Source organism: Syngnathus leptorhynchus, chromosome 2 (assembly GCF_054491065.1).
Source record: "Syngnathus leptorhynchus isolate UIUO chromosome 2, UIUO_Slep, whole genome shotgun sequence".
NCBI lineage: Eukaryota > Metazoa > Chordata > Actinopteri > Syngnathiformes > Syngnathidae > Syngnathus > Syngnathus leptorhynchus.
Genome location: NC_141196.1, coordinates 13,049,210 through 13,061,579, shown reverse-complemented (window position 1 = coordinate 13,061,579; position 12,370 = coordinate 13,049,210). Strand labels below are relative to the sequence as shown.

The following is a 12,370-nucleotide window of genomic DNA, read 5'->3' as shown; positions in this document are numbered from 1 at the left end:
TCAACAATAGCAAAGTTGGGAAATTTCACTTGATAGGTGGCAATCAACTCTTGTTGTCTCCAAGCAACAACAACAAAAGCAAAACTCCCATAATACATTGCTCTTTAAGGCAACAACAGGCCGTGAGGTTCTTAAGTGGTGAGACACGGACTCCTCTGGAGTCAGATATAAAAATATGAATCCGAACAGAAGATTACCAGTAGCCTGTATTTCAATTTTGGTCTTCAATTTGAAATATTTACTTGAATGTTTTAATTATGCTTCAAACAACTCCAAGCAAAACAGTACGTCTCCTGACAATAACTGCCTGTGTCAATGAATATGTTATAGGAAAATTCATCTATTACTGGATTTAACGAAGAAAATAACAAAAAAGACAACTAAAATTGAAAACATAATAATATATATGAAATAATAATATTGTTTTGTTTATTACTCTTCGCATGCAGGTGGAGTGGGGGCGGAGAGCGTGGGGCATGGAGGCTCTGCATCTCCTCCCCCGCCTGCCCTGACTGCACTAATGTCCTCATTAGGAGCAATAAAGTGTCTATGTGTTGGAGGGAGGGCACGTACACACTGCGAAATATCCGTCTTACCTGGATGAGTGACTCGCTCAGTCGTTCCTCGTCCACCTGAAGCACAATTTCTCGGATCTCTTCATAAGGCAGGCGGAACGAGCCCAAGAAAATTGCTGTTGAGACGAAAAGAAAGAAGAGGAGAACGCAATTTCCTTTTTGTCCTGTTGGACCGTCAGTTTTCAAAAAAAAAAAAGAAAGAAAGAAAAAAGCTAACATGTCACTCGTGAGAACAAAGTATTACAGTTGAGAGTTGTGTGAAATGTGTGTGTGTGTGTGTGTGTGTGTGTGTGTGTTTGGGTTAATAACCAGACCTCGAATAAACACCTCTTTCCTTTTGCCAATCGATATTACTGGTTGATCGCATCGATATTATTATTATAATCAATATTGTTATTATATCACTATGCCTGAAATCAACATGTGTGGTTGTTGACAAAACAGACATCACCCATAGAGCTGTCATGGCATCTGTAAGGCTGAAGCTTAGTTCGGAGTTAAACGAGGGAGCACGACAAGTCTGAAAGATGTTTTAACACTGTAAAGAATTAGGGATTGGAAAAAAACTAATCATTTGTCTGCTCAGAAGAGTGACAGGAGCTGAAATACAATATAGACGAGCTATTGCATGTATTCTGGAAACATATTTAGTATTTTAATGACACATATCAAATTAGTTTTAATAATTATCAGAGTAGTTTTAATAATTATCATATTATTTTTATTGTAAGTGGGTGATACAGTGGTGCGCATGTTAGCACGTCCGCACGTTCCACGTCCACAGTTCAGCGCTTGCGGGTTTGATTCGGGTTCTGGGCCTTCCCGTGTGGAGTTTGCATGTTCTCCCCATGCTTGTGTGGGTTTACTCCAGGTACGCCGATTTCCTCCCATAGTGCATTTGACAGATAACGCTTTGCTTTTGAAAAATCCAACTCTTTAAGATGCCTTTATACACTTGTGTTTAAGTAGTTAAATGCCCTGGGCCATCATTTGTAGAACAATACCACTCGCTAGGTGTTTTCTTCTCTTTAAATGTGATTCCCACAGTAAGTGTGAGAGTTACAGGTGATTGCAGGTTAAAGTTACATACTGTATTCATCCTGGGTAACAACAATTAAAAGATGCCATTTTGTTCAGCTGCTTCTACACTATCACTGCTGTTTGTGATGCCAGGTAGAACACAACACATTAGTTCTAGTCAAATTGTACCCTAGTGGCATTGACAACTGCGGCATTAATTATGGACTGCTGGCTATTGCAATCACTGTCACTTCAACTAGAACACGTAGTCCTTAAACATTTAAACGGCTGGTTGAGGGGGCTCCATTAAAGGACCCCATGTTCTGTATGCCAAACAAGCTTTAATTTCACATGGCAAATCGCAAAGCCAACTGTCATTAGAGGGGTCCAAACCTCTTGTTGCTTCACATTTCAATGAGCGATGGTATTGGCAAAACGGAGCATTGTCGCATCCGCGAATGCACGACACCTGTTTTGTCCATATGCCGTGAACATATGTCTAGTTCGCGTGTCTTCATCAGAGCTTGATAATTTGTCAAACGGTTTCACAAGTTGGAAGGGACAACAAAATGTACTGCAAAAATAAGGACATAAGGTGGTGCGTATATTTTTGTAGTTTTCTAAGTATGCATAATATTGCTTCTCTCTACAGTAATACAAACGAGTACCCACAGGGTGTGGAGGAAATACACCATTAACCCAACAATTTAGGCCCCCAGCGATTTAAATTGCTAACATGTATCTTGAGGGCACACTTATGTTAAGAATCTATTTACCAAATGCTAAATGACAGATAGTGCACAAAAACCATAAATGCTTGAGGTGACTGTTAACAATTGCCAAGAAACAAGACTCTAAAGGGCATAGTAAAAACACCATTGGTAGTGAGGCCTGTTTGCCAGGATTTGATCTGAGATGTTCATGGATGCAGAAAAAAAATCTAAATGAAAAACAACATTAAAGATGATGGTTAAAAACATGGGCATATACTTACATAGATTTTGTGCGGTCTTGGGGTCCAAAATGCGAAGCTCCTTTGCTTTCTTCTTAAACTGTGTCATTCTGTCGTCAGTCTCGTCTTTGGGATCTTTCCTCACTATTGAGAGGGGGGCGGATATTACATTAGTATTTCCAGAAAGTACCAGGCCACAACTCAAGGCCAATTTCATTTCCCCTCTCCAAGAGTATGAGTGAGGAAGCATGGCACTGCCAATATAGATTAAAATGCTTCAAAGCAATATTTATAATGTTAATTACATTCAAATTAAATTTAAATATATTTTGGAAGCAACACTTTTATAGACATATAGTGGAATAATGAAAAAGTGACAGAAACACAATGTAATCCCAAAAGAGGGCTCTTCTGCATCAACTTGTGGGACCGGCGGCATATTTTGTTGATAATCCTAACAACTGCTCAGAAGGAAGAGGAAGGGTCTCCCAGGAGGAGTCTCCCAAGAAATCAAGAACAAACAACATGTTCCCCGAGCGCCAAGCATTTCATGTTTGAAGAAACAATCAAAGAGGAAGCATCTCCTGGGCAGTCAGATGAAGCAGTGCTGACGGCACCTGCCTCGCTCCGATGCCTCACTGTCAACACGTGACATGTGGGAGGGGAACATTTACACAAATCAGTAGTGCCAAAAGGCACACAATTGTGCTATTATGTGTGTAAGAGTGTGCCTCATACAAAATTACCAGTAGGTCATATTTTGCTCCCGAAAATGAGTGCTTGACTATTGTAGGCCACTGAAGTGCTCTGTTTATCATTGAAATGGTTGTCAAACCAAATGTATTTTACAAAACAACTTCATAAGTGGTGAGCACTTATTGTAATAAAATATATGGTATAGTTATCAACAGCGTCTAAATGGGCACATTGTGCCTATAAAATTTGAGTGTGAGAAAGGTTTTCATTGGCTCACGCCCATGCAACCAGTACATTACTTAGATTTATTTTTGTTGACAAAATGACACTCAGGACATTCAGCTCAGTTGTTGGTCATTATGCACAAATCAGTTGCTTTACTGACCAACATTAACTCCAAAAGAACATGACAGGACACCAACACAAAAGTAGAAGAAGGCAGCCTTATGCATGTGACTTTCTCTTAAATAATTGTAGTTTGTTAGATAAGACAAATTGTGACAATGCACTCCTCGGTCTGCTGGCTAGTTATATTTCCACACACGTTTAGGATATTTTATACACGGTAGTCCAAAAGCACATTTGTAAATAATCAGAAATCATTTGAATACTTCACAAAACCTTTTAAAACCTAATTATTATTCTGCCAGCGAGCTTAACCCTTCACAGACTGATGACCAGTAACATCTGACCACCGTCATTGCCAATATCTGAACGTGTTGGACAAGTTGCCGAGTGGCTACAATATAATACTGCGACAACAAAGCCATTCCCATTTGCACAGATTTATATTTGGGCAAAATAATCCCTAAAATTATCCATAAAGCAATTGTGCAACAAAGGGTGATTTGTGATGTGCACAGTGTTTTATTGACTCAAAAGGGCACGTAGTCCTCTTGATCAGAATGGGATGATTATATTTGAGCGTTACTACCGCAAGTAGGGTATGTATTAACAATTCTGGGTGCAAAAGGATAAGGCATTTTTAAATCATGTAAAATATGGTGTATTAATAGGCCTTAATCAACCAGTCTCACAGAGCTCAACAGAGCTAATTTATGGACAAAATTTGGGCCTCGGGGCAGTAATTCTTAATTATTTTTTTATTGGCCATGCACATTTGCGATAAAGAAAAAAACTGTTTTAATAAATTTCTTATCCTGGTTATTTTTTTCATCTTGTTATGTGTGTGTCATGTGAAACGGAATAATCAAAAGTAACGCCGAACAAGCACCTAAGGAAAATTATCTAGTGACTGCAATTGTAAACTGTAACACATCTTAATAGCTAAGGGGAGGAAAAAATGTCCCCCATGCCAAAATATAGTCACCAAATTAACAAGGATTATGGTGGGGAAAATAAATGAATGCGGCAGCAAAAACATATTTGGCTTATTCAGGATCAATTGGCATGCACGTTATGCCTTGTGGGTCTTGGAGTGAGGTTTTCCCTCTGGACGTTTAGCGATTACAAGTTTTCTCCCGCATTCAAACGTTCAACATGTTCTGCTGGCCCACATTCAGCCTACCGCTCGCCTTCCATGCAGCATCTCCCATAAGACGTCCATTAAAACACAAGGCATTACCAAGCTAAAGAGCACCACGTGTACACTTCCAAACACCACCGGATACCATGGCCCTTGGAATCAACTCAAGAGGTGACAGATCTTAAACATATTTAAAGGCAAAGTAACACAGACTGGCAATATGGTCTTTGGAATATAACTGCAAACTTCGATTTAGCTGTCTGGGATATTAGTTTCTATAACATTGTTTAGTTTGCATAGCATATGTAGTCGGCAGCCATGTACTGTATTTATACTGACAAGGATGATAAACAATTCTGGACAGAGAATCAGTGCAAAATCAATGGGAAGATGATTGTTCTGAGCACATTTGACCACATTGTGAATATAATTAAAACCAGTTTACTAGATTTGTCTGAACAAGGCAAATGGTCACTTACCACTGTCACATTTTTTTCTTTCAGGTTTCTTCCTAAATGAGAGTTTGTCATTGCCTCTTGTGCCAAAGTGCTCACTTGAATGTGTTTTAGATGTTCTAGACCTTCTGGATAATCACTATTTGAATGTTCTAAACTCCACATAAGTTGCCATGGTGTGGGTAGTGTCACAGCGTGAATGCAGTGCAATTTCCCATAGCTGATGTCATGTGTTGTTCCTTGGACTAATAGAGAGAGACGGAAAAGTCTCAGGTCCATCTAGTGTCTGAACAAAAGATCCCTAGGGTGGATTTTTACCATGACGACTCCTCGCACATCTGGTCTGAATAAGGCTCGACATACCTAACATTACCCCAGACAGCTTGCTTCAACACATCAAGGGGGTAATTTTACCCAAATGGCTCCCACAATCACTGCATCTAAGTCCAACAGAACCCCATTGGGCTTTGATTTTGGTTTTTCATGAAACTACGGCCACAACAAAAAGAAAATTGTACTATTATGTCAATGAGTCAAAAGTTTAGAGATTTCCAATCTGTCTCATGTAGTTTTAGTCCACCAAATTGTCTGTCAAATTGTGGTACACCATATAAATATGAGTGACATATGGGAAAAACATATTGTTTTAATAATTGTACAGAATAGTAGAATGTGACGTAACACACTGCCTGTAAAGTTATTATTATAATTTTGCTTTGGTAATGACCACAATTTGACCATATGTGTTAATCACAATATAATGAATTTGCATTATATTGCCATAACTACCTGTGGCATGAATTGCTTTGGAAAAGGTTATATTTGAAGGTCAACAGACATTCCTGAGGAGATTTTCATATAAATAATTTGTATTCATGTTTCTGCGATATCCTCAAGGTAATAAAATCTGAAGTGACACAGAGAAAACTTATTTATTCAAAAGTGAGAAAATTAGTTGCAAGGAGAAACGCACAACAATGTCAGGCAAACAAAACAATCTCTCGAATCAATAACCCTGAACACTGTCAGTGACCTGCAGCTTTTAACAAGTGTATTTTAATCTGCCCTGCATCCAAACACGGCACTTGTGTGCTGTCAGTCAGTGGCAAGGGAGTGTGGGAAGGCTCTGACTCTTCCTCTCAAATTAGACGTGCTCCCAGGGCAGCGAATGGATTGATCCGGGCAGCCAATCATTTGGAAGGAAGCGCTGTCCGCTTCTGCCAAGGCATCGCACTGCGACCAGAGTGCTCTTGAGCTCTGCAGGGAAAGGGGCTCGCTCACTGGAACTAAAGGCTGCCGCCGGTGTCTGTTAAGCTTTCAGTAGACAATATTGGTGCAAGGTTCATATCACCAGGAGGGGATGACGAAGAGAGCTTTAACACTAAGGCTATTACTCCGACAGATGGATAGATTACACATACATAACCACAGTTGCTATTAGGTGAAAAAGCCTAAAAGGAAGAACTGTTTCAAGATGTCAAGTTTAGAGTGTGTGCGTGCGTGGTTGTGTTTGATATTTACACCTACAACTGATCTGAATACGCAAAGCACAAAGGGTCACAAATAGTGAAAACTAGAGACTTCTATAGATTTTCATATAAAGTATAATAATAACCTTGCTTAAGTATTACACATTTGCATGTTTGTTTAAGCAAAAAAAAAAAAAAAAAAAAAAAAAAAAAAAAAAAAAAAAAAAACTTCCCAAACCACAAAGCTTTCTCAAGTCAAGGCATGATTAATAATTGACAATCTATATTTTAAACTTAATGCATGCAGGGTGTTAATCATGATGCAGAATCATCTGATCAATATCTAAGATATATAGAGGAATGGCAGCTTGGTAAAATAATTACACACACATTATATTTTCAAATAAATTGAAACATGATAATTTACTGCTTAAAGTACCATGTTTAAAAACAAAAGGATGGTAAAATAATGGTACCTAAAATGCAATTTAGCGTTTGGTAGTCAGCCCATCTTCAATGACTAAATGTTTTTACATGAGCTACATATTTGCACACCAAGCTTGTGAGACATAATTTTCTTTTCTCAGGATAAATGTTGTTTGTTTCAGGAATTATTGTCAATTTATTTCAAATATGTTGTTTTTAATGAGAATTTTTCAAGTAAGTCATGAGTTACGGTGAGTGCTGTCACAAGACGTGCATGGATGTGCATAGAAAAGAAGTGTTGCACTGATGTCAACGAGTGTGTGTGGCTTAAAAAGTGAAGATGCGGTTGCATTAGCATATTTTTGTGTTGACAGGCTAGGAAATAAAATGTGACCTGATTACGTCTAAAGTAGCTAAAGAAAAATAAACGATACGTACACTGCAATAGGACATCACAAATGGTTTTGTTGATAAATACAAAAACAATATGAGGTCAAACATCTATTTTTTGATTGTCTGTCTGAACCTATGTTTGACTTTAAAGGGGACTGCTCATCTCATATAACTTCTGGCATGAAGATGCTGAACCACTTTTTTAGAATGTCGAACGTGACCTTTAGATTTTGTGATGAAAAAAAAAACCAATTCCGTCCTGCTTTGAGGTTTATCTGACAGGGTAGAATGCCGTACTTTTTACAGATGACAGAAAACAACCTGCCCTCTCTTGACTCCACATGTTTTCTTTCCCTGATTTGGGAAGCGGCCCACCTCCCTTCCAATTTGTCTTATTATCTAGTATTAGAGGAGATAAAAATAGGACGATCAGTGCCAGACAAACAGTCAACATTTGTATTTGCAATCTCAGGGCATGATAGATTACTATGGTAGGTTCACATTAACAATAACTGAACAAAACTGCCATTTTGTTTGCACAGCAACTGTTACTACTGCTCGTCATTTGTCAACTTGTGCCAAAAACCCACTCGCTATTAATAAATCCCGCTTTACACTAATGTCTAGCAAGAAGGAGGAGAAGCCACCAAAATAATTTGATTACTTGTTGAATGCCACCTGAGTACAAGCCGACCTGTTAATTTTGAGCTATTTTCCCCATAAGACTAGCACTAAAAGATACCATGTAAACAAAATGGGCCGTTTCAGTGACGCCACAGATCTCATCCAAGTCCACAAAATTTCAAATCAATATGCCCAGTCGAATAAGTGAATGAATTATGACACATTCATGCACAGCATTGAGATATATATATATATATATATATATATATATATATATATATATATATATATATATATATATATATATATATATATATATATATATATATATATATATATATATATATATATATATATATATATATATATATATATATATATATATATAGTTTGAAAGGAAAAAGTGTACATATAAAAAGTGCCAGTATTTTTTTTTTTTTTAATGCATTAACGTATTATCTCTTCCTACTCCTCTAGGGAAGGTTAACCGATAGGTTGATCCAATTTGTCTGCCAAGGCGTGAAAGGACTTAATAAATACTTCACATTTCTATGCTGGAAAATGTCAAGGTTTCTTGAGAGATGAGGACAGGAGGAGGGGGTAAAATGACTTTTTTCACTTTCAGGCAGCTCCAATCCACGCTTGTTGGCGCCAATAGGTTTATCCTTGGCAATCAACGAGGACAGACACATAAAGTACTGTATAATTCCTTGTCTCTTCACTTGCACAAAAAAATCATAATTAAAGCCTGAGGGGCCTTGCTCCCTGTCACCCGATGATTCTTTTGCGGAATTCTGGTGATGTGAGTATGTTAAAGCCTGCAGGTTCTGCTTGAAGATCCATCGCGAACAGCATTCAAATCCTAAAGTCAGAGTCAACGCTGGTCTGCTAAATGATACTAGTCTCTAGAGTTTGCACTCAAAAGTATTAAAAGTTACACCAGTTTTTTCAAACCAGTACTGTACTACACAACATTGTCACTATCAACTGGCAAATACCTCAATGATGTTCTCCATATTGATACATGTAGCTCAACAACCAATAAAACCATACTTGTAAGACCCTTGTGAGACACTGAAGACGAGAATGGGAGCAGATCTGCTGCCCATAACATAAGCATGGATGAACTGGACACATCATTGTTGTGTGACTGCATGTCAGCATCTACTGGAATACCAATCACCACAAAAGAGGTCTCCATGAAACCTAAGATTGTCCTTAATACATTGCAGGGAGCTTTTTTTACAGCATATTTACACATCTGAGTGATGATTCACATATTCTGTGCTGCTGTTCTTCTCAATAGCAGGGTTCAGATAGGCTTAGCAGTTTGCAATATGATTGTCATAAATGATTATTACCATTAGCCCACTATTTGTTTTCCTGATGAGAAAATAAAGGAAGCCACTGATGTTGTTCACTGGCCTGACTTCCATGTTCCACGCAAACAATGTGGCTGTGGATGGATGAATGTTGAATTCTCAGGAGCATACAGTAGATTGCACTAAAGTTTAGTGACTAAACATTGTTCGGTGTTGACTGCATTAAGGTGATTGTCCGTTAGACCTTTCGCCTTAAGGCCTGGATGCTCCAACCAGGGAGTGCACTGAATAATTCGAGACATGTATGACACGCCTAGTGCCCAGTAACACTTGAATTGGAAAGTAAGCACAATGTCCACAGGGTGTCTGAAATGAGTTGATGTCCTATTGATGCCTCAGAGGCTCCAATCACACTTTAAATAAGTCAGTGTCAGTGCTGATTAGAAGCAAGAGCACCAGCTTTGACCACTGTGAGCTGTTCACTAGGTAGTGCTGGATGAACTGTGGGCAAACACAAGCCCAGTAGCATGTCATCTCCCTCTAAGTTATTTAGCCGCATGCATAAACAGACACACTCTGGCACTGACTTTGACACATGCTTTTAGACTTTTCTGCCCCACTTGTGGACTTCTAACCAAGCTGGACTCAAACAACATCTACAAAAACAAAGATGTATGCAGTATGTAAAGCAAGATTTGGGAATTGACCTAAAAAGAGTCTTCAACCAACACTTTTCAAACCAAGTTTTTACTGGGTCACTGTCAAAGTAAAATGTAATATTTTATTTATTGACAAGCAGGCCCACATTTATAAGGGCTTTTTGATACATGGTTTTCCAAATGGAGTCACAGCTGTTGTGCTGACAACTATTAATATATGTACAGTGATTAAAGCATGTATTAGACCCAAAGCAATGCAAGTTTTATATCACAGCTGCCTCAAATAAATAGCGTTGGTAATTACCAAAATATGTTTTCTTTTTTCCCCATAATTGTTTCTGTACCAGTATTAGGATCTTTTCAATTGGTATTGCTAAAATAGTTTAGAGCTATCAATCAGTTTACAATTGTATTGTTCTTCTAATTCCAGAGTAGAGAACAATGTCTCTTGATTATCTTGTATAATTAGAGTTATTACCTCCCATCCAGAATCTTAATGTAGTTTAAATTATTGAAATTGTTAATATTATTATTAAATTATAAATGCATAACATTTCATCACGGAATGCTCGAATAATAACAGCTCCACTTTGTTCAAATGGTAAAACATTGAAAGATCACTGAAATAGAGAAAGTACAAATTGGAGCACTTCAGAACAGTGGATGTTCTCAAAGAAATTCGTAGTGGTGGTCTAATGTTTGTTATGCACAGTATATGTTGATGTTATGGTAATACATGGAATAATTTCTCTAAAGTAAGGTTCCCAGTGAGAGTTCCAAATTTGCCATTTTTATCTCTCTATCAAACCAATTAGCAAACCCTAAATTTGAACAAATAATGACATGCTCTTAAATCAGTGTTGGGTCAGTGGCCATGAATCAACTTTGAAAATATAGCTCCTATATTGTTCAAATTGAGTGTAACATCCAAAGGTTGAATACTTTAAGATGGTTTCTTCCATCAAAACTTTTGATTTCTAATATGACATAAACACAACTTTTTCTTGAAGGTAAAATCTCTTGCAGGTAGGTGGACTACACTTCTAAAGCCCCTTCCAAATATTACCAACCGTATTTTTATTATGAGTATCTTTATTAGTTGTGTGCCTCAGGGTCCTCATTCATTTCTTCGGGGGCAAACAAATGGAGGTGAAGTGGTCCCTCCCACCCACCTCACCAGCTTATCTGACTCCTTTCCTACAGTTCATGCCTTCCCGTTGTCCTTCCTCCTGGATTCAAAACTCTTAATTTGAACTAATTGCACAAACTAATTTCTTTTTCTTCATGTCTCGGCATTTCTGCCAGTTTTTTTCTCAGCGGGCTCGTAAACACTTTAGGAAATGGGCTTTAATAAGGCTGCCTTGTGAGGGTTTGGGGCCTTAAATGGACACAAGGCTTGTTTGATAAGTCTGCACTTCATCACCGCCTTTATTAATTAAAGTTTATATTACATTAGAAACAAAGTTAAAGCTATTTGCACCCCCATTAATGGGTTCTTGTAACTGCATATCTATGGCAAATTAATTGGCATCTGGCTTCCCCCTTCTGCAATTACAAAATGCTAGCTGAATAGATTTTAAAAAGTGTGTATCGTTGTATTTGTGAGTTAATCCACTGAGGTGAAGGAAAAAAATGGGTAATTTCACTGTGATACTAGAAAAATTAGATTGCTCAAAGATAAAGGAATGTAGCAGGCCTGAAGAAAATTCAAAAAATGGAACAAAAGTGAAACTTTACCTCCGTCCAATGGCCTTGGTAGAGATCAATGCTCTCAAAAGTCCTTAAGTTCGAATTCACATTTATTTGTTTGAATGCCTTTCATTTAGCAGTTAATTGAAGTACAGTAATCCATACTACATTGCAGTTCATTTATCGCGGCTTCAGTACATCGCGGAATCACCCCCCCACCGCTAAAAATAAATAAATGAAAGGTGAACCGTGATATAGCGAGGGATGACTGTAATAATAAAGGCGTTCTAAAAACATATTTACAGTATGTATACTTTAGCTACATGTACATATGTTACACACGTATCATATTTATATTTATATTATTTATACATTATCTTCTGTATGTCATTTATACTATTAATATACGATCTTGATACGATACCTTCTCATGATAACATGCATTTATATGGTTTAATATACATTTATTGATACGCAAAAAATGTATGTATGTTTAAAAATGAGAGGGTGACATTACTTTGCGGCTTTTCACCTATCGGGGGTGGTCTTGGAACCAATTATCCGCGATTAATGAGGGATTACTGTATTCAATGCTATGCTTAGT

At 37.7% G+C, this 12,370-nt stretch overlaps 1 protein-coding gene across 9 annotated transcripts in view; it reads right to left on the bottom strand.

The window, feature by feature from the left end:
• diaph2 (diaphanous-related formin 2) overlaps positions 1-12,370 on the bottom strand; it is a 323,477-nt gene that overhangs the window by 133,126 nt on the left and 177,981 nt on the right. For all 9 annotated transcript variants that reach the window (XM_085903879.1, XM_085903888.1, XM_085903893.1 and 6 more), the window contains 2 exons: positions 2,590-2,691; positions 597-691 (listed from right to left, as the gene is read on the bottom strand). In XM_085903879.1, coding sequence (XP_085760005.1) covers positions 597-691; positions 2,590-2,691 — 197 coding nt within the window. The remainder of the gene's footprint in view (positions 1-596; positions 692-2,589; positions 2,692-12,370) is intronic.